Here is a 24,738-nt window from a genome sequence, read left to right as displayed (position 1 = left end):
TGTTCATCCAGCTCTACACCTTGTTATCAAAGAATAAATGCTGCCTGCTATCTTGAATGACTTATGTGTTTCCAGCCGGCGTTGATTATGCTGCTGACTGACAAGACACCTAAGATAGGAGCCATTACTGTGAGCAGATTGTACCAACAGCATTACTTGAGTATTGTAGTCATACAGCTTACTGCTCCTGCAGCAATTAATTTTCAGTGATTTTACTGGGACTATTAGACGTCGAACTTCCTCTTTGCTTCAGCACCAGCCCACAAGCAAGCAGGACTGAAGACATCTTGAAGGGGGAGGTAGTAGCAGAAATGATATGTGTGTTAGTGCCTACCTGTGCAGCAAAGCCTTATCTCAAATGATCTCACATATCCCTGCCTTGGACAAAGGAATTGCTCTGCTAATACTGTGCGATAGCTTTTGCGCAATGACAACCGCATGTTAAAAAGAATCTATGCACAGTTATCTTCCACTTCCTCAAAATAAAGTTTGGGATGTATTCCATGAGGGTCCTGCTGTGAAACCACAGCACAATAAGAGCCCCCCACCCAGACAAAATCCAAGCAGGGTGGCCTGCCAAGCTATATGAATATGCAAGATGGCGGCAGGGTAAGTCGCTCCATTCAGAGCCCCACTCTGCTCGCCAGTTCCCTTTCTCTTTCTTTCTTTATCCATCCTATTTTTTACTCCTTTCTCTTTCCCTCTGTAGTAATTCTATCCCCCCCAACCCCTTTTAATTGCCTACCTAAGGCATTGGGAAGGAGCTGGGTCACGACCAGGGACAATGTGGCAGGAGCTGAATACGCAGGTTGTGTCCTGCAGTAACAGCTGATCAAGCGTTGGCCAGAGTGATGGCGGCAGATCAAGACTGGGCTGGCCAGTAAGGCAGCCCAGAGCAGGGTGTGGGCTGGAAAGCCTGGGGTGGGACTGTGGCAGTGGAAAGGAAAGTTGGACTTTTAAGTTATTCTTTGTATCTTATTCTAAGTTAACATGAATGGCGCCTTCTATGCACGGCAAAGGTACGCACTTTTCACTGTATTTTTATATTGAATACACGTGACAATAAATTATTCAATTTCCCCCAGCCATTCAATTCCTCTAGTCTTAAAGTTGAGGTTGAGTGTGAACTGACCCTTAAGTGGTCAATAATTTGCCCATTGCAGACCTCAACTGGGCAAGAGTGGGTAGAATACCTTGCACCTCTCCATCCAATGTAAAACTGTGGGAGGTCACTGGGAAATTTTATGGACCTTCCCCCACCCACTCACCTGTAAACCCCTCCATAAGGTACATAAAACTCTGCCCCTTGTGCCTTTTTCCTTTCACATACAGTACTAGCTGGACTGGGAGCCAGATCTCCGACTTCTGCGACTAGATCCTCAGCTTTCTGACCCAGAGGCCACAATCAACGAGGATGAGTAACTGCACCTTCTCCATATTCACACTCAACACCGGAGCCCCCTAAGGATGCATCCCCAGTCCCCTACTGTACTCCCTGTACACCTATGACTGTGTTGCCAAATTCTGAATGAACGCCATCTACAAGTTTGCTGACAACATCACCGTAGTGGGACAGATATCTAATGACGACGAGTCAAAATACACAAGGGAAATAGAGGGCTTGGTGATGCGGTGTAATAAAAACTATCTGTCTCTCAACGTTGGCAAAACTAAAGAACTGATCATCGACTTCAGAAAGAAAGGAGGAGAACATGCCCCCATCTACATCAACAGAACTGAGGTTGAGAGAGTGAAGAGCATCAAGTTCCTCGGAGTGACAATAACCAACAATCTGTCCTGAACTTCTCACATAAATGTGACAGTCAAGAAGGCACAACAAAGTCTCTTCTTCCTCAGGTGGCTCAGGAAATTTGGCATGTCCACAAGGTCCCTCACCAACTTCCACAGATACACCATTGAAAGCATGCTGTCTGGGTGCATAACAGCCTGGTACGGCAACTGCTCTGCCCAGGACCGTAAGAAATTACAGAAGGTTGTGCGCACAGCCCAAACCATCACGGAAGCCAGCCTTCCATCCATGGACTCTATTTACACAGCTCCCTGCTGCAGAAAGGCTTCCATCATCAATGACCCATCACACCCTGGTAATGACCTCCTTCAACCTCTTCCGTCAGGCAGAAGATACAGAAGCCTGAACACATGCACAAGCAGGTTCAAGAACAGCTTCTTCCCGGCCGTTATCAGACTGTTGAATGGACTTCAGCTTCAAACAACATAACCTGCAATGTAACCTGTATGCCTCCAAGTCTGTTTGATCTCTGTATCCTTTGCTTGCTGTGATCTGTTGTACCGCTCGTAAACAAGGCTTTTCACTGTATTTTGGCACATATGACAATAAAATCAAAATCGAATTAAATCAAGCGGAATATCATGCCCAGAGCTGTACTACCACCCAGTGAGATCTCTGGGAACTGCAGCTGCAGAGATCTCTCAGTGAGTATAATTTTAGTTCCTGGTTAATGTCCATGAAAGCTGCTTGTCATGTGCTAGATTAGTGCAGAAAAATTATCCACAATTCCTTTTCTGTTGCTGACTGTATGATTGGGTCTGATGAACAGAAATAGGTTCTATACAGGGTGACAAATGGTACATGGGTTGTCTACATCTAAGACAAAAGGCAAGGAAAGCATAGGCAGCCAAAGGGTGAGGTCATACATGAGTTCCGCTGTAGAGGCCTCAGTGCAGCACTTCAATGGGACAGCCCACAAGAAAAAGCTAATGGGTACACACAATAAAATGCTTTGTGCATAGGGCAGCCCAAACTTGAGTTATTTGAACCGAGATGGTACAGTCTGCAGCCAGTTCCTCTTGGCCACACATGTTCAAAGTCATCCTCTAAAAATGATTAGCAGTCTCCTTCACTGAAATTCAGCAGTCTTCCAACATCCACACTGCAGTCTCTGAGGTAGCACTGTGTAACAGTAACAGAAACAACAAAAGTAAAACAGTATACAGGCTGTGAGGGAATTATCTGAATGACTTGTTTATGCTTGTAATCTTTGATTTAGTTTTGAACGTTTATGCTTGCATTGGCTTTTTATTTTTGCATTCTGGCCAAGTTGATGCTGTTTACTTGCTCTTCCTTCTATTGCTCTTCCATTACTTCCCAGTCAAGTTTCAGTTTTTGGGTATGTTGAAGGACAAAAGTAAGGTCATGTTGAGAATAGGGAAGAAATGAGAGGTGTATATTCGTACAACCAGCAACTTGTAAATGAGAAGAATATATAGGATGTATAAAAAGTGCCATGTAAAGAGGAGATGTCAGCATCTTCTATCATTTCAGTCATAAAGTTGGCTATGGCTACAGCAATGATCACCAGCAACATCTCCCCCGGCAGGGTGAGGATATTCAGCCGCATTCCAGTTTGCACTGTAAAAAAAGGGAGTGTGCCAGTGAGTATAGGTGATATGGCCTTCATTGTTGAACAGATGATAGAATGTACGAGCTGTAAGATGTGAACATGAGATATGAAGCATTGCTAAGTGTGTACAAGTAAGGTGAAGTTATGAACATTAGGCATGAATTCTGGTCGATAAGAAATTCATGCCAGGTGTGTGATTGGGCTGTGATGCATTGAGTAGTTGCTGAGTCTTGTTGGTGCAGTAGATGGGATGTGGCATTTGAAGGAGTATGCACTGATCTTGATCACTAGTGTAAGGACACTGAACATTTTTTAAAAATGATATCAGGTTCTCATGGCTCAATTCCAGATATTGAACATCTGGTCCCACCATTTCTTGCCTCCCAGTGAATAGAGGAAATGTTTTCCTCTACACCTCATCAACTGAGACCATCAGTGCATTGGAACATCTTGCTTACCTGTTGGGCCATTCGTATGCTTTCTTCCATGACAGAATGCATTGTATAACTACTTTGAACACTTGCTCCACCCACAATAGACCTCCCCTTTAAACTCTGCTAAAGTCTAAATGTAATTGGTAGTAACCTCTTTCACTTTTGGGCCACCTGCTGTGGAGTGCTGACTATATCACATAACAATATCTTCTGAGATAACAAGGTGTAGAGCTGGATGAACACAGCAGGTCAAGCAGCATCAGAGGAGCAGGAAAGCTGATGTTTCTGGTCTGGACCCTTCTTCAGAAATATTTTCTGTATCTGTCACAGTTACACAGCTGAGAGCCAAGCTTCTGTGTTGCCCTTGTCAGCCGAATTATGCTTACGTAGCTTTAATCAAGGTTCTGCAAATCTTCCAAAGTCATGTCAGATCAATGGGGGTATAACCCAAATTCTTTCTTCCTACGTTCTCTCATGGGATATGAGTGTCACTGGCAAGGCTAGAATCTGTTGTCCATCCCCAGTGCCCTTGCAGTGAGTGGCTTGCTAGGCTATTTCAGAGACCTGAAAGTTCCATCACACACAAAACTGAACTCAAATTTTACTGACTATTAAATAGGATACTACAATGCGGTGCTAGGAATGGTCTGTAAGAAAATAAGAAATAGGAACAGGAGTAAGCCATTTAGCACCTCAATCCTGCTCCACCATTCAACAAGATCATGGCTGATCTGACATTCCTCATGTTCATTTTCCTGCCTTTTCCCGATAACCCCCAATTTCCCTATTTACCAGGAATCTACTTCAGCCTTAAATATGCACAAGGACTCTGTGGCCATAGCTCTCTATGGCAAGGAATTCCAAAGACTCTCACCTCTCTTTGAGAATGAATTCCTGCTCATCTCAGCCTTAATTTGGCACCCCTTTATTCTGTAACTATGCCTACTGGTCCTAGACACTCCCATGAGGGGAAACATCCTCTCAGGATTTACCCTGTAAGAATCCTACATGTTTCAATGAGATCACCTCTCAATCTTCTAAATTCCATTGAGTGGAGTTCTAACTTGTTTAACCTTTGCTCATCAGACAATTCCTCTATAGTGGGGATCATCTTAGTGAACTTTGCCTGAGCTGCCTTAAATAAAAGGATGCCTTTCTTTAAATAAGGGGACCAAAACTGCTCACAGTAATCCAGATGTGGTCTCACCAGCACCTTGTATAATTGCAGTAAGACTTCCTCTTACACTCTACCCTCTTGAAACACAGGGCCAACATTCCATTAACCCTCCTATCACCTGCTGCACCAGTGTGCTAGTATTCTGTGTTTCATGAACAAGTACCCCTAAGTCCCTTTGAGCCCTAGCTTTCTGCAGTTTTTCTCCACTTAAATAATACTGAGACCTTGCATTGAGTGGTTTGCTAGGCCATTTCAGAGTGTGGCTAAAAGGCAACCACATTGCTGACCATCTGCTGTCAGTAGGCCACACAAACCAAGGATAGCAAATTACCTTACTTAAATGATATTAGTGAACCAAATGGGTTTTTACAGCCAATGCTAGTTGCAGTCAGCATTAAATAAGACTAGCTTTATACTACAGGTTAATTAATTATATTTTAAGAACTATCAGCCGCCATAGTGGGTTATAATAGTATCGCCAGACCCTCTGGATTATTAATCTAGTGACATGACTCCCACGATACTTTCAGACAGCATACTGAAACTGTCCATTCAGACAGTAGATACGAATTCATTAAAAGGCTGAAAGTATCATTCTGATCACAGTATCGTTGTGTGTGTGAATGAATGGCCTGAATTCTTGGATTTTTTGCTTTTTCCACTAAGATGAATATAAATTTCAATGACTATTAAGTAAAATATTTCAATGCTGTCTTACTATCAGTACGTTAAAAATAGCAATGAATAGCTTTAGAGATCAAAACGTCTCCATTCAGTATTTGACCTCCAAGCAGAAGCAGTGGTGATCTTGCAAGCTTCACTGGCTGTACTCACTGATGTTCATTTTGATCCATATAATTTTACTCATAAGGCAAAACTGGTTTCTAAAAGCTTAGAACTGGATACTGCCCAAGGCTTATGCATGAAATCAATATTAGGTGTAATGTAGAAGTGCAGAAACGATTTTCAGCTTTTTTCCCAATTGCCTATTCAGCAAAGTTACATTTGTTATGGAAACCAAGAGGACAAGACCAAGCAGCAAATAGCGTTAAGAAAATATAAAATAAGAATTGTCATTAACAAAGTTTATAAACATGCATACCTAAGAAAATGTCACAATCTATAAGACATGATGGGCTGAACAGCCTTCTTCTGACCATAACAATTTTGCGATTCTGTGAAGATTTTACACACAAAGTCACTGTCACTCAGCCATTGACATGAACCTGACCACAATCGTTTGAAACTTGTTTCATAACTTTCAAGATAGCCTGGTCTCAACCAATGCACTGTACCAGTTATTCTAATTTTCAAATCTTGATTCTAAGGAATTATTTGCTCAGCTATGTTCTCTGCTGCCTGTCCATGCTATTTAAGTTTTCTTCTGCATCTGCTACACACCCTCCTAGTGTGCATTTTTGGTGCTATCATGTTTCTGTGTCCTTATCCCCTATATTGAGCGATATGACATACCTGCTCTATATTGTCAATGATTCTAGTTTTACAAATGTCCTTTCAATTCATCCTTCCCTTTCGGCTGATAGTTTCTTACCAACCTCACCTCTGCCATCATCCCTGGCTCAAGATGAAGGCTCCTCTCATGACTCAGTATCTTCCACCTGTCCCAACCTCTTACAGAACAGTATGTGAACTGTCTCATCTCCTTCACTTCAATTGTCCAACACTATACATGTCATGATAGTTAAACTATCACACCTTTCTGTACTCCTTTCACCTAACATTGTCTGCTTTCTCTGCTGGTTCAGTAGACACATTACATCTTTCGTTAAGAACAAGTACCTTCTCACAAATAAGCCCGTTTACAATGCCATTGCAGTCCACGTTCCTGTTAGAGTGAAAGGTAAGGCTGGTAGGATTAGATAACAATGGATGAAAAAAGATATTGAGGTTCTAGTCAAGAATAAAAACAATCATATTAGATATAAACAACTGGGTTCAAATAAATCTCTTAAACAGTACAAAAGTGTTTTGGCCATTTTTAAGAGGGAGAGCAGGAAGGCAAAGAAAGGATATGAGATAGCTTTGGCAAATAAGGTGAAGGTTAATCCAAAGAGATTCTACAGAGCAACTATAGAGAGAGTAAGGCCACTTAAAGATCAAAGAGGTAATCTTTGTGTTGAACCCCAGGAGATGGAAGAGATATTCAATGAAGCCACTATTAGCAGCTATCCATTCTCCTAAACTGACCATTATCCATTCCTTTGTTTGTCCAACCGTTCTCTCTTTATGGACTCTCTCTTTGGCCTCTATCTCCACCTCTATCGTTTACTCCTTACCCCCTTTTCCCCAATCCTATCTTCTGCATACAAACCAACTTTTCCTTGCTACCATCAGTCCTGAAGAAGGGTCTCTGGACATGAAATGTTAACTGATTTCTCTCTAGAGATGCTGGCAGACCTGCTGAGACTTTCCAGTAATTTCTGTTTTTGTTATCAATTCATCTTTGTTCATGAATTGTAAAATCTTGCTGGCAAGGTCTGCATTTATTACCCTTGAAGGTAATGCTAAGCCACCCTGAACCACTGTGATCCATTTCACAGGACTATTAGGTTTCAAAAATGTTGACCCAGCCTCAATGAAGGAATGGCGGTTATACTTCCAAATTAAGATGGTGTATAACTTGGAAGGAAACTTGGCCATGACGGTGTTCCCATGCATTTGTTACCTTTGTCCTTTTAAACTGGTAGAGGTGTAGTATTAGAAGGTGCTCTTGATGAGGGCTTGTTGAGTTGCTGCAATGCATTTTGTGAATAGTATACACGAGAGCCACGGTTCATGAATGGTGGAGGCAGTGAATATTTAAGTTGGTGAATGGCATGCTAATCAAGCAAGTTGGTTTGACCTACATGATGTTGTTGGTACTGCATGCATCCACGGAAGTGGAGAGTCTTGTCACATTCCTGGATTTCACTTTGCAGCTGCAGGAAAGACTTCCCATATTTGATATAAGGGCTGGAGAAGTGAAGGCAGAGGAAGTGTTTTCAAAGAGGTAGTTTCTCTTGGAGGGTAAAAGAAAGGGATTGTCCTAGCTTGCCACAATCCAGCACAAGCACCAGTGCTGTGTTTGGTGGAAGGACATAGGTACATTATCAGTTAGAGAGAAAAATTAGTGCAGGTATGGAAGAATGTAAGAACATAAGAAATAGGCACAGCAGTACACCATCTGGTCCCTCAACCGTGCTCGGTCATTCAATAAGATCGTGGCTGATCTTTGCTTGGACTCGGCAGGAGCAGGAATTAATAAAGAGGAATTAGTAGTTTACAAGGGTTGGAGGTAAGGTTGGAAATAGAAACAAGGAAGTTAGGTATACTAATAATCAGGATTTCTTAGCATCATGCACACCTTGTTTACTATGGATGATTGTAGAAGTGGATTCATATAAAAGATTATGTTAAATAAAAACAGGAGGGCAAAGGGTGAGGAAATGAAAACTTAAAAGGAAAATTGAAGTTGCCAACAATGAATGGATGTTTGTTCCCAGGGCTAAGTAGGGAATAAAGAGTAAAGATCTAGACAATAAAGTACTGGAACTGGTTGATGGTGGGGACTGCATGAGATGTGTGAAGATGCTGAGGTGCTCAAATAAGGAAAATGTGCTTTAGTTTAGGAAGCGGATGTGAGATAGATCTTGACAATAAAACAATATTGTATCTATAATGGTTAGTGCATGTGATGGATCATATATCAAAGCAAGGCTGAAGGGAAAGGCATTCCTGACAATAAACCAGATTCGGCTATTAGTGGCAGAATACCAATAATTAATAGATTCATCGGCATGGAAACAGACCCTTCAGTCCAATACATCCATGCCAACCATAATCTCAAACTAAACTCATCCCACCTGCCTGCACTTGGCCCATATCCCTCTGAACATTTCGCATTCATGTACTTATCTAAATGTCTTTTAAATGTTGTATCTGTACCTCTGGCAGTTCATTCCACACATGAACCACTTTGTAAAAAAAAAAACTGCCTCCATGTCTTTTTCAAATCTTTCTCCTCTCACCTTAAAAATATGCCCCTTAGTCTTTAAATCCCCCACCTGGGGAAAAGACACCTGTCATTCACCTTAACTAAAACCCTCATGACTTTATAAATTTTTTAGGATCACCTCTCAACCTCCTATGCTCCAGTGAAAAAGTCCCAGCCAATCTTTATAATTCAAACTCTCCATTCCTGGCAACATCCTGAAAAACCTCTACTGAACCTTCTCCAGCTTAGTAATATCCTTCCTACAGCAGGGAGACCAGAACTAAACACAGTACTCCAGAAGAAGCCTCACCAATGTCCTGTCCTCAACATAATTCCCATACTCAAAGGTCTGAGCAATGATGGCAAGCATGCTAAACACCTTCTTAACCACCCTATCTATATATGATGCAAACTTCAAATAATTATGTACCTGAACCCCTCGGTCTCTCTCTTTCTGTTCTATAACGCTATCCAAGGCCCTGCTTTTAATTTTGTAACTCTTATCTTCATTTGTTTTACCAAAATACAACACCTCACATTTATCCATATTAAACTTCATCTGCCACTCTTCCACCCATTGACTCAATTGATCAGGATCTCTTCGTAATCTTAGTTAACCTTCTTCATGATCCACAATGCCGCCAATCTTGGTGTCATCCACAAACATGTTTTCTATATTCTCTTCCAAATCATTTATATAAATGACAAACAAAAATGGACCCAGCACAGATTCCTGCTCTCATCAATCTTCTTGGTTACTTCCTCTAAAAACTCAATTAAATTTGTGAGAGACAATTTCTCTCACTCAAAACCATGCTGACTATCCCTAATCACTCCTTGCCTCTCCAAATGCATGTAAATCTTATCTTTCAGAATCACTTCTAACAACTAACCCAGCACTGAAGTCAGACTCACAAGTCTGTAGTTCCCAGGCTTCTCTTTACATCTCTTAAACAAAGGTACAACATTAGTCACTCCCCATATTTATAGGTAATACAAATAAGACTGGAACAAGGAATATCCCACGTACCCCACAAAAAGTCTGGCATATCTGGGGCCCATGCAGGTACCCATGGCCACCCCTTTGACCTGAAGGAAGTGAAGGGAGTTAAAAGAGAAGCTGTTAAGGATGAGGATGAGCTCGGCCAGGTGGAGGAGGACGGTGATGGATGGGGACGGTTCAGGCCTTTTTTCCAGGAAGAAGTGGAGAGTGCCGAGAAGGGGGATGCACGTATAAGTTGATTGCACGCCCATGGTAAAGAGGTGGTGGCTGGAGCCCGCAAACTGGAAATTCTGAAATTGATGTAAAGCATCAGAGGAATCGCGGATGTAAGTGGGAAGGGGCTGGACAGGGGGAGCAAAAAACTGAGTTGAGGTAGGGTGAGATGAATTCTATGGGGAAGGAACAGGCAGAAACAATAGGTCTGCCCATGTAGTCCTGTTTGTGGATTTTGAGAAGGAAGTAGAACCGAGCTACTACCGAGTTGGGAGACGATGAGCTTTGAGGTGGTTTGGGGTGGGGGTTTGTTGATGCTGGTAGAGATCAAAAGATGAATTGATGTGTTCATTTGCATTATTACCATTGAATGCATGGTTGCTAATGTGTCACCATTCTTCCTCGATCGGAATTCCCCAGAATTCTTCAAAAGTCAATGTCCATTGAGCTATGTGCTATCTCTTGGTAATGTCTTTGTCAGGTTGGAGCAGTACAGTAAACAAAGCAGATAAGGTCAGCAAGAAAGAGCGAGTGTATATATCAAGGTGGTGAATTCGTTATCACAAGTCTACTGCTGCCAAATTGACACCAGAATGGGCGGAGTAAAGGCTCAGTTCTGACATCTCTATGGTGTTCACAGTGTCAAATGTTTTTGCTAATACGCCTTTGAAATCCCTTGGGATGTTTCACAAGTTTAAAAAGTGCAGTTTAAACACAAATTATTGCTATGCTAAAGCAGTAATTCATGCATACCAGGCATCCTCTGTTATACTGTCCAAGAGGTGATGCGCATATAAGCCTAATGGAATTACAGGAGATCGAGATTATGCTTGTCACAAGAATTTCTCTCCTTTGGTTTGGTTGGCCTCAACAAAAAACTTTATGCACTCTTTTCTTTTTCCAGATGTTGACAATTCTACTATGCATTTCTGACATTTCTATTTTCTTTAAGATATCCAACATTTTATTGTTTGATCATTCTCAAGGATACATGCATCAAAAATACAGATTATTCTGAACATTTTTGAGACTTCAAACAACATATGCATCAGCACAATGTCTTTGGCAAAGGAAACAGGCAGAACTTTATCAAGCTAAGAAATATCAAAGTGGAAAATGTATGACTATGAATCCCAAATTCAGTGAAAACTTCAATGGGAAAAATTCTCAATTTTTACTTAAAACATCTTATTCAAGGGTTTTCTCTTTATTTTCTCCTCCACATGGTGCCTCAGCTATATAGTCTTCCCCAGGATTGCACTAAGGCTAGAAGTAATTAAAACCATAATGAAAACCAGAATGACAATGTTGGTATGTACTTAAGACAGGAAGCAATTTAAGAATGCAATCATTTGGCATTTTTGAAAATACTGCTAAATTTTCTTTACAAGTGCCAGATTGAAAAGGTGGTTTTATGTGAGGATCTGAATAGAGTCAAAGAAGCAAAAACATGCATACAGATAGTTTTTAGTAATGTTGTTCAGATGCATTAATACACATCTCTGGAAGAGAAGGGAATTGAACCCTGGACCTGCTGTGCCAGCTCTAGGCACAGCTCCACTCACCGCAAAACTCTATAGCCTTCTTATGTACTTAGATTGGATTATTTAATTAACTGCCTTTTTCTAAACATATTTCCCAAATTTAGAAAGAAAGGATCCTACTTAAACAATATTTAACTATAGTGGATTGCTAGATAAAATGAAACACAAAAATATTCTTTCAATGAAACAAAAACCTCAAAGCGTGAAGCTAAAAATGTGTGTGAAGAGAACCAATTACCTTTAGATGAAGCCAGACCACCTTCTTTTACATCAGTAATAATAATCTGCTGGTGCGATCCCTCTTCTTCAACTAAAGACACACAAAATCCTAAACAAAGAAAGACACAAATCACAGAAATAAGAATTAAACGCTGCTGAGTAAGTGCTTACAAAAGTAGGAAAAAGGCAGCATAATAATTATGTTACTGGTGTATTAATCTAGAGATCTGGGCTAATTAATCAATTACAGATTTGCAGCTGTGGCCTATATATCACCATGTGAGGCCTATATGCCCACATGATATCACTCATGTGGATAAAGAGAGTGTCCCATTGCACTATTTGCCCGTAGATGATAATAACAAAAAGAACAAAGAACAAAGAAAATTACAGCACAGGAACAGGCCCTTCGGCCCTCCAAGCCTGTGCTGATCCAGATCCTCTATCTAAACCTGTCGCCTATTTGGATCTGTATCCCTCTGCTCCCTGCCCATTCATGTATCTGTCCAGATACATCTTAAAGACACTATCGTGCCTGCCTCTACCACCTCCGCTGGCAATGCGTTCCAGGCACCCACCACCCTCTACGTAAAGAACTTTCCACGCATATCTCCCTTAAACTTTTCCCGTCTCACCTTGAAATCGTGACCCCTAGTAATTGAGTCCCCCACTCTGGGAAAAAGCTTCTTGCTATCCACTCTGTCTATACCTCTCATGATTTTGTAGACCTCAATCAGGTCCCCCCTCAACCTCTGTCTTTCTAATGTAAATAATCCTAATCTACTCAACTTCTCTTCATAGCCAGCGCCCTCCATACCAGGCAACATCCTGGTGAACCTCCTCTGCACCCTCTCCAAAGCATCCACATCCTTTTGGTAATGTGGTGACCAGAACTGTACGTAGTATTCCAAATGTGGTCGAACCAAAGTCCTATACAACTGTAACATGACCTGCCAACTCTTGTACTCAATACCCCGCCCGATGAATGAAAGCATGCCATATGCCTTCTTGACCACTCTATTGACCTGTGTTGCCACCTTCAGGGTACAATGGACCTGAACACCCAGATCTCTCTGTGCATCAATTTCCCCCAGGGCTTTTCCAATTACTATACAGTTCGCTCTTGAATTGGATCTTCCAAAATGCATCACCTCACATTTGCCTGGATTGAACTCCATCTGCCATTTCTCCGCCCAACTCTCCAATCTATCTATAATCTGCTGCATTCTCCGACAGTCCCCTTCACTATCTGCTACTCCACCAATCTTAGTGTCATCTGCAAACTTGCTAATCAGACCATCTATACCTTCCTCCAGATCATTTATGTATATAAAACTGATTGGCTCTGCAAATTGCAGTCCTCATCTAAGTGAATGCACAAATTATTCTTCCTTTATTCTTCTTTTTGAGTAAGGGATGGGGGGGAGGGGGGCAGTTGTGGCACGAGATATGAGCAGGATGCAGCAGGAGCAAAGATCTTGCTCACATTAATGATCACCAATGCCTGTTTCTCTCCATTACAAGTTCCTGAACAAAAAACTTATAACATAAGAACCACCTGTCACAATTGAAACATACCAATTATAGAGGTTTGATTCAAGATGACAGACACATTTCATCCAGGGTCAGAGGGTCATAGAGCTGTACAGCATGCAAACAGACCTTTCGATCCAACTCGTCCATGCCGACCAGATATCCTAAATTAATCTAATTCCATTTGCCAGCATTTGGCCCAAATCCCTCTAAACCCTTCCTATGCATATACCTATCCAGATGCCTTTTAAATGTTGTTCTTGTACCAGCCTCCACCAGTTCCTCTTGCAGCTCATTCCATAATGCACCACCCACTGCAAGAAAAAGTTGCCCCTTAGGTCCCTTTTAAATCTTTCCCCTGTCACCTTAAACCTATGCCCTCTAGTTTTGGACTCCCCCACCCCAGGGAAAAGATCTTGGCTATTCATTCTATCCATACCCATGATTTTATAAACCTCTATAAAGTCACACCACAGCCTCCGAGGCTCCAGGGAAAATAACTCTCTGCCTCTCCCTATAGCTCAAACCCTCCAACCCTTGCAACATCCTTGTAAATCTTTTCTGAACCCTTTCAAGTTTAACAACATCCTTCCAATAGCAGGGAGACCAGAATTGCATGCAATATTCCAAAAGTGGCCTAACCCAAGTCCTGTACGACCACAACACAACCTCCCAACTCCTATACTCAATGCACTGACCAATACAGGCAAGCATACCAAATGCCTTCTTCACAATGCTGTCTACCTGGAACTCCACTTTCAAGTAACTATGAACCTTCACTCCAACGTCTCCTTGTTCAGCAACACTCCGCAGGACCTTACTATTAAATGTATAAGTCCTGCCCTGATTGCCTTTCCAAAAGGCTTGTTCAAAATGACTTCACCACTACTTGATGTTGTGTTCTGTTGACATAAATCATATTTTTTAATGACAATTTTATCATGCAGGAAATATTCAGTCTGTTTAGATGGGAAAGTAAATTTTTTTGTCGAAGGATAATTGAACAATAATATGTTTGCTAATAGCATTAATGTCTTTCAGAAAGGAACCTCACACACTAGAAGGTATTCCGACCGCAATGGTTACAACGGAAGTTGTGATTGAAGTGCTCATTAATGAGGGCATAATTAATGTCCAATCAATGGGAGCCTAGCCTGACACTTAGAAAATTACACTGATTATCTCAGTGGGTGCACAATGGCGTTCAAGCTTTCCAGCACAAGACTGAAAACCCGCAAACCTGCGCAAAAGATACTGATCCTGAGCTTTATTTGAACAGATTGGGGCAAGCTTTAGTACTTGCCACATCTGTAAGGAGCAACTTAACATATGTGGCTGAATAGAATTTAGGCCACTTGCCTCTCTGGTAGCTACCCTCAGACAAATCGGGGGTGGAGCGGGGAGGCATTAGAGAGGAATTAGGTTGAGATGGTGTGTGTCAGCAGGGATAATGCAAACTGGAGTACAGTCACCTCCTGAAAAAAAATTAAAATGCATTTATAAAAATATACACGTTTGTTGGTGATCACTGGGTAGGTATCAGTTTTGAAGAAAAGCTTCTAAAACTCCTAAACATCTGATTCGAGCAGCCCTCGTGCATCCATCTCTCAGACTGACAAATTTTTCAAAGAGAGTCTGATAAACAATGTAGACTATATTCTCTCAAAAGTCACATTAGGAATCAGCCTGACAGGTACATGTTGTGGCACTATTACATTTGCTATTATTGTGTACCGGTCAAAGAGGTGGGGATGGAGCCAGTACCTCTTTGACCGGTCTGTCTCCTCTCCACCTATCTTCTCCTCTATCCATCTTCTATCCGCCTCCCCCTCTCTCCCTATTTATTTCAGATCCCCCTTCCCCGCCCCCATTTCTGAAGAAGGGACTAGGCCCGAAACGTCAGGCTTCCTGCTCCTCTGATGCTGCTTGGCCTGCTGTGTTCATCCAGCTCTACACCTTGTTATCTAAGAATGAAACCCTGATTGATTATGGCTGACATTGTGCCTCAACTTCGTTATCCAACATATTCTCTGCAACTTTTGATTTTGAGACACTAAAAATCAGTATGTAATTTTGGTCTCCTTGTTGAAGGAACAATGTAAATGAATTTAGGGCAGTCCAGAAGAAATTTGTTAGATTGATATCTGAAATATACCAATACAGAAAATGATCTGAAGAACTAGAATACAAGGAGATGGAAGTTATACTGCAGCTAGACAGTGTGCAATAGTTTGCACCCTTCAGTTTCTTTGGCATAATTGCAGTTTCCAGAGATTTTCATAACTCTTACATAGTTAGTGGCTGCACTAAATCTTCCCCAATTTCTGGCTGCAAATCATCTGGGTCTGTTGAACTTTCTACTTATAATGTAGTGTCCTTTTGAATACTTATTTTCAGCAGCTGTAGTACAGTTTCTGCAATGGTCTCCTAGATTGGGTAGGTGAATGATTGCGTGTTCTACTCCTGATTGTTATGCATAACGTGTAAGTAGACACTGGGGTGGTAGGGGATTGGAGTTGGCTATTACATCTTCATCATCGAACACTCTTATAAAAGTCATAATCCAGTCAGTAACAACTGAGGACTTGTGTCAAAATTAGGAGAACTATCCCACAAATTAGACAAGCAAGTGACTGATAGTGATCCTACAAAGTCATATCTTTTAGCCAATGTCTCAGAATCCTTGACCACCACCCAAGATTGTCCTGAGCACCAGGAGGACAAAACCATCAGAAGTGGACACTGTGATGCCGAGATGGGTAGGATTAGTCCAGAGAATTCTCAATACTGACTCCAGATCATGTCAAGTCTCATGGCATTAAGTCAAACATGAACAAGGGAACTTCTTGTTGTTTCACACCTACTGCTCTCCTGCAGCTGATTCATCACATTGAACACTGGTTTTGAAAACACATTGAGGGTAGAAACAGTACAGAATAAACTCTGCTGAAGGACTTCATCACCTATCACCAACAAAAGCTCTGAAGCACCACTGTTGACTGAGTTAGCCAAGTCCTGAAAGATATATTTCCAGATCTGCAGTAGATAACAAGAGAACAAACATGAAGGAAAAACATATTTGCACTCATCCCCACTTTTCTAGTTTAGAAGCTTTTCTCCATGATTGTATTGATAGGAGTGACCATTGTACAGTTTCTGTGTCGACAAGGTCTTGTTATTATAAGAAAGAACACCTCCTATTGAATTGCATGGCACAATCATCATGCTAAATGGGACAGATTCAGAATAATTCCAGCAGCTCTAAACTGGATAACAATGAAGGTATGGTCGGTCATTAGAAGATGTCTAATACTCCACCATAATTTGTAACCTCAAGTTTATCCCTCACTTTGTCATTACCATCAGGTCAGGGATTCAATCCTGATTTAATGGAGAATATAGGCATATTGGAAAAAACACCAAGCATACTTAAAAATGAATTATCACTGGTAAAACGATGACATAACACTATGCTACATGAAGGAGGAACAGCAACATGCTATAGAAAGTTAAGTGATTCCGCAATCAAAGGATCAGATCAAAGTTCTCAAGTGCAGCCACACACGGTCTTGAAGATCAACAGACAGATAACAAGTAATCAGAGAAAGAGATTCCACAATATCCCCATCCTCGATAATGGAGAAATCTAGCATATGCGTGCAAAAAAAATGACTGTAATTTTCAGTCAGAGATGCCAAAGTGGATGATCTATTTCAGCCTGAGATTCCATGATCACAGATGCTAATCTTCACCAAATTCAATTCACTCCACATGATATCAAGGAATGGCTGAGCAGACTAGATGCAAAGGTCATAAAAATATCCTAGACGTATAACTGAATTCTCCAGAAATAATCACAATTTCAAAGCATTCCAATATAGCTAGTTAATTTGAAGTTTATGTTTACTTTCTAAAAAAAATCAGTCAAGCATTTTAAAGAAAAGGTGCCATGCACGTTACACAAACTCAATATACAGTTAATTTAAACTAAGCAACTTCAAATGTTATCTGCTTATAGCCGAGCCTCTGTTTATATCATTACCTTATCCCCAAAGTCAAATCAAGCTAATCAATTTCAGACTGGCTTCAAGACTGGCCTTTATTTTTACAATATGAACAAGCTGCACAAAAGTTATGAAAATTACTAATGTTATTTTTATGGAGGATGTCAGGAATGTGCAACTGACAAAACAAACCGGCAATTATTACACAAACAGAAATGTGTAAGAAATCTGTATTGTATATACAATATATACTTGATTAGAATTTAGCACAGATCCTTACCATAACTAACAGATGCATCAGACTTGTCAAACTGAACACGATGAATAATTTTAGGGCAAATTTCAATTTCTTGGTACAACTGAGAAAACAAAATAGCTTCTGTTAATTTCAGAATGGGCTGGGTGACAGTGAAAGATATTGCAAGCTGCTTGGAAATAACTAACAATTAAAGAATATATTTATCTATATGCATTTGTTAATAAATATTCATTTGCAGTGTTTAGTTCATCCAGTAAACTTGGTGGTCCATATTTGCTGCTGGATAATATGTACTATCATACTTACATTTCTCGTAATAGCACCATCAAGATAATGGTATTTACATTTATTGTTTTAACCATTCCCATCTTGACTGTTGCTTAGAGATTTACTCATATGATGTGCATAATCAATAAAACTTATTGATAGCCATCTCAAAGTGTAAAAACTAAGTAAAAAGGTAACACTGAGAATAAATGCCTTAATAGTTTTATAACATCATAGCCCTTATATTCTAGAAAAATTCCAATAGAATCCATACAGAAAAATAAATCTTCTGGTACAGGTTATGTTATACACACTTACTGAATATTGTGTGACATGGTATAATATGTACTTCTATATGCTGATGATTAAAATTTGTTTCCTTTTTTATGTTTGAGGAAAGGGATTGACTTTATTCTCTATTTTTTGGCCCCATTCAGTGTTTGGCACAATACACACATATATCTCTCATTAACACTTCAGCACACCTCACAAAGTTCAAAGGAGTCAGGGAACTCCCTCCAGTTACAGTGCAGTGCCCAGAGAGTGCCCATAATTAAATCAACAGCCAGAAATGCTGCTCCCACTGAAAGACTGTTAATGCTATGGCCCTGATCAGCAAAATAGCCTGTATGTGCCCCCTATAAAGCTGCTGGAGTGAGTGAGTATGTGGTGATTAGGTGGCAGACAGGTGATAACATTTTAGCAAAGCTTTGCACTTAACAGTCAGTCATCATCTAATTAGTGCATTCTCCATAGCAACACGTCTACCAATCATAGTCCACTTGTCAACCAATATTTACACTCTTCTCAGAGTAAAAATATTGTTTTTGCTTTAAACTGGTATTTCTTGTGAATTGTCCAGGTGAGTGCAAGACAAAGAGCTTCAAAAAAAACATGTCTTCTTTCAGCAACACCCAAGTTCTTTACTGTCAAAACTATTGACAGCAAGTTAAAATATGCCAGTGGGAAAATGTAGGATAAAAACAAGAGACTTAAAAATATAAATGCTTTGCAGCAATTCAACAGAGTGGTATAACAGTATAGTTAGTCTGTATGTTTGCATGTTCTCTTTGAGATAATTTTTTAACCACATTTTCTTTTTGCTTGTTTTCTCATCATATATCAATTAATTCTGATTGCTGTCTTAACAACTTTAAAACAAGACAAAAGTGAGAAGACAGTGAGTGCAATGTTTGATTATGTTGTGTTGAAAAGGCCATTGCTTGTTGCAAACTGACTTTCTTGAGGGTAATGAACAAAAGAAATTAAACTTTTCTTACTATTACATTTGTATGCCATATTGCCAAGAGATTTCCCACTGTCCTCGGCAGTCAAAAGTAACCATTATTGAGTTGGATAAACCCAGATTTGTGCTGCCTACCAGTTCATGAATATCCTCTTGCTTTGGTACATAATATTGAACCTGGTTGTCCACTGTAAACTTCAAACGCACATAGTGACCACTTGGCTCCAAGTATTGTACCTACAAAATATAAAGACTAGGAATGGTTGGATGTATGTAAAAAAAACTCCACCTTGTTCTAGTTAACAGAAATATAATGACTGATATCTAATTTTAAATCAACTTAATGTCATATAAGCACAGGAAGAGATTTGAAATTACTTAGCTCCACAATGAGTTCTGTGCAATATCAGTGATTGAATGCTTTGCAGATTTGGTGAGAGAAAGGGGAAGCTGCTTTAAATTTCCTTCATTAAATTAACATTATTAACACATAGAAACGCTTGAACAGAAGCACAAATAGATCTGATCTTGCATGTAGCTACAGTACAGGAGGCAGCCATTTATTCTGTTTTGCCTGTGCTATCCAAGAAAAAGAGCTATCCGGCCTAAGTGCACTGTTCAGCTCTTGGTTCATAGCCTCAACAGCCGCGTCTTCACTGAAATAGTTTGTGAAAGCAATGCTTCTATCACTGTTTCAGGCAGTGAGTTCCCAATACCTGACACTCTCCAGGTTTTAAAAAAAAAAGTCTCATCTCCTCATTATTCCTTTGATTAATTAATTTAAATGTGCACACTACGGTTACAGACCTTTCTATCGCACGAAATACATCTTTCCCATTCATTTTATCTAGACCCTCAATTTTATTCTCTTCAAGTATACTTCCCTGTGTCTCCTCTATACCAAAGAGAACAAGTTCAGAATATTCAATCTTTCTTCACATCTAAAAGTTTCCAGTTCTAGCAATATTCCTGTAATTTTTTGTATCCTCTCTACTCCTTTTATCAATCATAACTATGATTCAGTTCAATATTTTTGATTTGTTCTGACAATACTTAGATATTAGAATATTATCAAAAAATATACATATCCTGATAGCTTGGCTTTTTTTTTACTCAACTTGGAGGTATATGAGAAAGATAAAAACATTTTGTCTAAAGTCTTCCATGACTGTCCAGCAAAGGAGAAATAAATGTAATATTTGAACAACAATTTAGTTCAAAGCATGCCAGTTCCTATAACAATATATCATGAAGAGCTCAGTTGAAATTACATTATTAGAGTTCTGGGCAATAATGACTGCTACAAAAGGGAATTACAATGCATGATGCAAACACATTAAATTCTTGGAAGTCTGAAAACCAGTAACTGCTTTAAACAAAAGGACACAAATCATTTCTATGAATAATAGCTAAATATTTTTGTTACTCTTCTCGCCAAGAGATGCGGATAAAGTGTAACTGAAATTTGAGGCACAGACATATTTAGGTGGTCATTTGTGAAATTAATGAAGAGCTCAGTTCCTTTATTTGATTAAAATATTCAAATGTAAAGACAAAAATGAGGAAACAAAATAATGTTCAGCACATCCACAGGGACTACCACTCTGACTTTGTTCAAGCTCAGGCATTCTGTTGTTTGTTCCTAGCATAGATAGCAAATTTGATTTCCTGAACCGACTATTGAATCCGTTTCAAACTAGAAAGCAAAAAACAAGTCCATAAAAAATGTGCTATAATACTGAAAAAAAATCAATGCAGTAAACTAATCTTGGAGCATATATTTGCTTTTTTTTAAATCTTCCAACGACAAACCATGTAACTGAATATCTATAACCATTGCTTTATTCTATTTTCATTTTACAGTGCTCAGCAGACATTGCCAAATGATACCAAAAGCTGACAATGTTGAACAGGTAAAGCAATCTTATCAGTACTAATTTGTCTTATTGCTATATATGATATATTATCTGAGTAGGCCATTATTTAGACTTTTGTTTGGTAGAGCTTTCTCTGGACTATATCGCAAGGCTTTGAAACCTCATTAGACAAAACTTTTCAGGATCTTTTTTCAGCAACATAAAATAAAGAGGTCATTAACAGATCATTACAAAGGCAGCTCTGTATTCTAAAAACAGTTTCAGACAAACTTCTCTACCCCTACCTCACGTCTTAGTGACAAGAGAACACTTTTAATGTAAATAACAGGATTCCTGACTCAAAAAGAAAAACAATGTTAGAAAATAATCGAAGCACACTATTACATACTTCATAATTAATGGTAATATTAATTGATAATTTATGTATACATACTTTAGAGAAGAAGAATTACATTTCCAAAGTGACTTACTGAGCAAATGCCATAAATAGTTAAAAGGTTAAATAATTAACCAATTTCACTAATATGCAAAACATTTGCAAAAAATGTTTTAGTGCATCTACTGAAACTAACTATTCAGCATCCCAAATTTCATTGCAGGCTTTTAAAATAACTTGTCAAGTTAATTAAAGAAGACTGTATATTTATGTACTCAGTTCCGTGTGACACCAATTATCCATTTAAATAATAAAATTTGGAAACCACTATCAGACGTGAGTGTTCCTGCCCCACAAGCACTATACATCTTAACACTGAACTTTAAAATACAATTGCCTGACTCTTAAAAGTCTGTAATGAAATGGTTGATTGCTTTACATCCAAATCATACTACTATACCAGAACTCTTCAGGTTCTTAACTCACATTGTGATTTGAAGTGAGAAGATGCAGATCAAACAAAAAGGTATATGTGCATGAGCTGATGCAGGAGACAGGAAAGAAAACACAGGTAACAAGAAGTTATAATGTGGAAGGCGGCATCAGAACAATCCATAACACACTATATTCATATTTACATATTTCATGAATTAAGTCATAAATGTCAAAACATACATACACAAATTGATGTGTGACTGATGGTGATTCAGACCATGTCAGGCATATTTCAACTTGATTAAAATTGTTTTTACACTGAAGATAGCATTGTTTGGTAATATTTACAGAAAATGCATACGGAACTCTCAAACATGTCACTGACTGATTAAAAATGTTGTGTTTATGGCATTCTGACCCACAAACTACCCTTTTTCAACATCAACTTTACTACAGGCATTGCAATACAGCTCTTGAATAAAATGTATTCTAGAAACAGGGGCTTGTGATCCTAGTATAGAGTCAGAGTCATACAGCATGAAAACAGACCCTTTGGTCCAACTCGTCCACGCCGACCAAATTTCACGCCAACTAGTCCCACTCACCTGCGTTTACTATGTATCCCTTTAAATCTTTCCTATTCATGTACCTAGCCAAATGTCTTTTAGAAGGTCTAACTGTACCTGCATCTACCACTTCCTCTGGCAGTTTATTCCACATACAAACCACCCTGTGTGAAAATGTTGCCCCTCAGGTCCCCTTTAAATCTTTCTCTTCTCACCTTTAAAATAAGTCCTTTAATTGTGAATCTCCCGCACCCCCCAGCCACTGTAGGAAAAAGACCCTTGCTATTGACATTACTTATGCCCCTCATGATTTTATAAATGAATGTCAAGGCCCACAGAACAGTTCCATGGGGCACATCACTGGTTACACCAGTCAGGGTACATTCCTTTGGATTTTGGAGACAAAGTCAATCAATTTCCCAAACATGACCCAAGGTTATCTCCAATTCAATATACTCTCAGTTACGCTGATGACCTCTTGTGCAGAATCTGGTCAAATGCTGCCTGGAAATACATTTTGATAACATTCATGGATAATTCTTTGTTCGTCCAGGCTGCGACTGCCCCAAAATAAATCAACTGGATTAGTTAGAATCGACCTATTTTTCACAAATTGATGTTGACTTCATAGCTAATATTTATCCAAAAGCTCCTTCTGGATCTATGGATAGATCTCTGAAACATGAGAATAATAACTGTGTAGATGTCTTGAAGAAAATTAAATACAGGATGCCTTTTACATTTTATTCAAATCACACAACAACCAGGAAATTTGACAGGTTACCCTGGAGGAAATGGATGTTAATTATGGTGGAAATCACAGGGTGTAAGTGGGATGGGGATGTTGTCAGTGAATCTGACATTGCAGCAGGACTGAGTTCTTCTTTTGTGGTCTCCAAGCAAAGGTTAAACTCGTTAAGCCCTGAACTGGGCATGGAGGGAGAAGGCACATTCCCCTAACAGATAAGTGATACCATAAAAGTAACTGTATCTCGGATCAAGTCATTGTGGCCTTCCAGAGGTTCCATGCTTTTAAAGGAGAGATGCTGTTACAACAGCCAGAGACATTCACTGCAACTGAAGGCAGCACTTAGTCCACTAATGGTTGAATTTGGAAGTAATGGGTTTGCCTGATAAATCTCTTGGGTGTTCTACACTGACGATCCCACTGGGACCTATTAATCAGGAACTTTGGCTGATTGCCCCAGAATTGTCTTTGTACTTGCGCTGGTCATAGCCTACACCACAGTAATCTAAGGGTCAATATGCAGTTTAATAGCAAGAATCAAGCAAACTTCACTATCTGGGATGGTATCAAGTGTTGTTGATGCTGTACCTTTCCAGCAGTGGTGAATATTCCTGCCTTGAATCTAGTCCAGGTTTGCAGACTATGAGAAATTAGCTGATCAGAGTACTCAGCCTCCGCCCTGCTCTTGTATCTATGTTTTTGGAAGTGGTTAGTCAGTTAATCTTCAGTTCAATGGTAACCCCCACTTCCTTCCCCAGCAATGTTTGTGATTGGAAACTCTGCAATTTCAATATAATTTCATTCACTTTGAAACTGCATTACATATCAAGACAACATTGTATCTTGACCCCTGATTTCATCACAAGAACTTGTACATTAAATAAAATTCAAAGTTTGACAATCTTCTCAATACATTGTCCCATGTTCAATACTTAGAGACAGCACAATTTGCTTGATCAAATTCCTGTCACTGAACTCAATATTCATGCCATTCAACACTAACTCTATGGCTGCATTAATGCATATTTTATAGCCAGGCCTTGTGACCTCAACCACGAAGAAGGACAAGGACAGTAATATCAAAGGAACATAATCAACTCCAAGTTTCTATCCAACTTGCACACTTGAACTAGATGGGTATCATTGTTCTTTCAGTACCACCGGCCAAAACTTTTAGAGTTCCCTCCACCTGACCTTCACAGAACCATAAAACACAAGGACCTTAATCATGCAGAGGAGATTTACCAGGGATATTGCTTCGGCTGGAGATTTTCCATCATGAAGAGAGATAGGACAGACTGGGATTGTTTTCCTTACAACAGCAGAGATTGAGAGGGGACATCATGGACATGTGTAAAATTATGAGGGGTATGTACAGGAAGAGATTATTCTCCTTGATGGAGGGATCAATGACCAGGGACATAGATGTAATCCAACGGGCTGAAGGTTTAGAGGAGATA

The 24,738-nt window shown here is 39.7% G+C and overlaps 1 protein-coding gene across 5 annotated transcripts in view; it reads right to left on the bottom strand.

Annotated features, from left to right (window-relative positions):
• The window catches only part of tiam1b (TIAM Rac1 associated GEF 1b), a 253,760-nt gene that overhangs the window by 89,689 nt on the left and 139,333 nt on the right, over positions 1-24,738 (bottom strand). For all 5 annotated transcript variants that reach the window (XM_048602862.1, XM_048602859.1, XM_048602863.1 and 2 more), the window contains 3 exons: positions 19,412-19,513; positions 17,785-17,863; positions 11,987-12,076 (listed from right to left, as the gene is read on the bottom strand). In XM_048602862.1, the coding sequence (XP_048458819.1) occupies positions 11,987-12,076; positions 17,785-17,863; positions 19,412-19,513 (271 nt within the window). The remainder of the gene's footprint in view (positions 1-11,986; positions 12,077-17,784; positions 17,864-19,411; positions 19,514-24,738) is intronic.

The sequence above is a fragment of the Rhincodon typus genome, chromosome 11 (genome assembly GCF_021869965.1).
Source record: "Rhincodon typus isolate 14 chromosome 11, sRhiTyp1.1, whole genome shotgun sequence".
Classification (NCBI taxonomy): Eukaryota; Metazoa; Chordata; class Chondrichthyes; order Orectolobiformes; family Rhincodontidae; genus Rhincodon; species Rhincodon typus.
This window is presented reverse-complemented; position numbering and strand designations above follow the sequence as displayed.